The following is a 742-nucleotide window of genomic DNA, read 5'->3' on the forward strand; positions in this document are numbered from 1 at the left end:
TTTTTTTTTTGGTTAAGTGGAACAGAGTACCACTAATTTTGGGCCAGTTTTCTGATAATTTAATATTTTTTAATCACAGTTTTCATTTAAGCACTCTAAACAAACATAACACATATGTCCATATGACAACAGGTAATGTATAATAATGTTTACATTTGTAATAAAACCTAATTACTATATTGCAATAAACAAGTTAGACTTGTTATAACAGTTCTTTATTTGTCAGATGCAACTGTCTGTCATGGGGAACAATAATAAAAGTAATCTTCCTTATTTCACATGACTTTGTGAAAGTGAAACAAATGTTGGAAGTTCTCCTAACATGCCCGGTCGCTTTCATTTGTCCAAATGGCTGGTGGAAAACTCTAATAATAAGTGATTTATGCAGTAGGGATCCAAATACTTTTCCAGACCACCGCCTTCCTCCAAAGCTCTTCTTGAAGAGAGGGATTTGAGCTGGTCCAGTTTCGTCCCGCTTCCCTCTCCTCCTCCTCTTCACAGTGTAGCCACAGACGTTTAAGGGGACTGACACAGGAGTATTGAAGAAACTGACAGCCCTGACAAAAAGAAGTTCCATACATACAATAAGATCAGTGCTGACAGAACATTTTCCTTGCTCAAAGATATAGAGCATCTATGTATATAGAACAGCATCTTTGTAAATGTACGCCCCTGCCCAGTTACATAGTGTTTCCATTCCCTAAATCTCAATGCCTATTTGTCTTCTTCCAATTTAAAAAAA

General features: G+C 36.4%; 1 protein-coding gene across 1 annotated transcript in view; it reads right to left on the reverse strand.

Annotated features, from left to right (window-relative positions):
- Window positions 1-403: 403 nt before the first annotated feature.
- Window positions 404-742, reverse strand: part of LOC107577904 (aldehyde dehydrogenase family 16 member A1-like) — a gene marked incomplete at its 3' end in the record, with an annotated part of 22,204 nt that continues 21,865 nt past the window's right edge. Inside the window, exon 5 of the mRNA XM_016263929.1 lies at window positions 404-557. Within this exon, the coding sequence (XP_016119415.1) occupies window positions 404-557 (154 nt within the window). The remainder of the gene's footprint in view (window positions 558-742) is intronic.

The sequence above is a fragment of the Sinocyclocheilus grahami genome, unplaced genomic scaffold (genome assembly GCF_001515645.1).
Source record: "Sinocyclocheilus grahami isolate Dianchi unplaced genomic scaffold, SAMN03320097.WGS_v1.1 scaffold7688.1, whole genome shotgun sequence".
NCBI classification, from domain to species: Eukaryota; Metazoa; Chordata; class Actinopteri; order Cypriniformes; family Cyprinidae; genus Sinocyclocheilus; species Sinocyclocheilus grahami.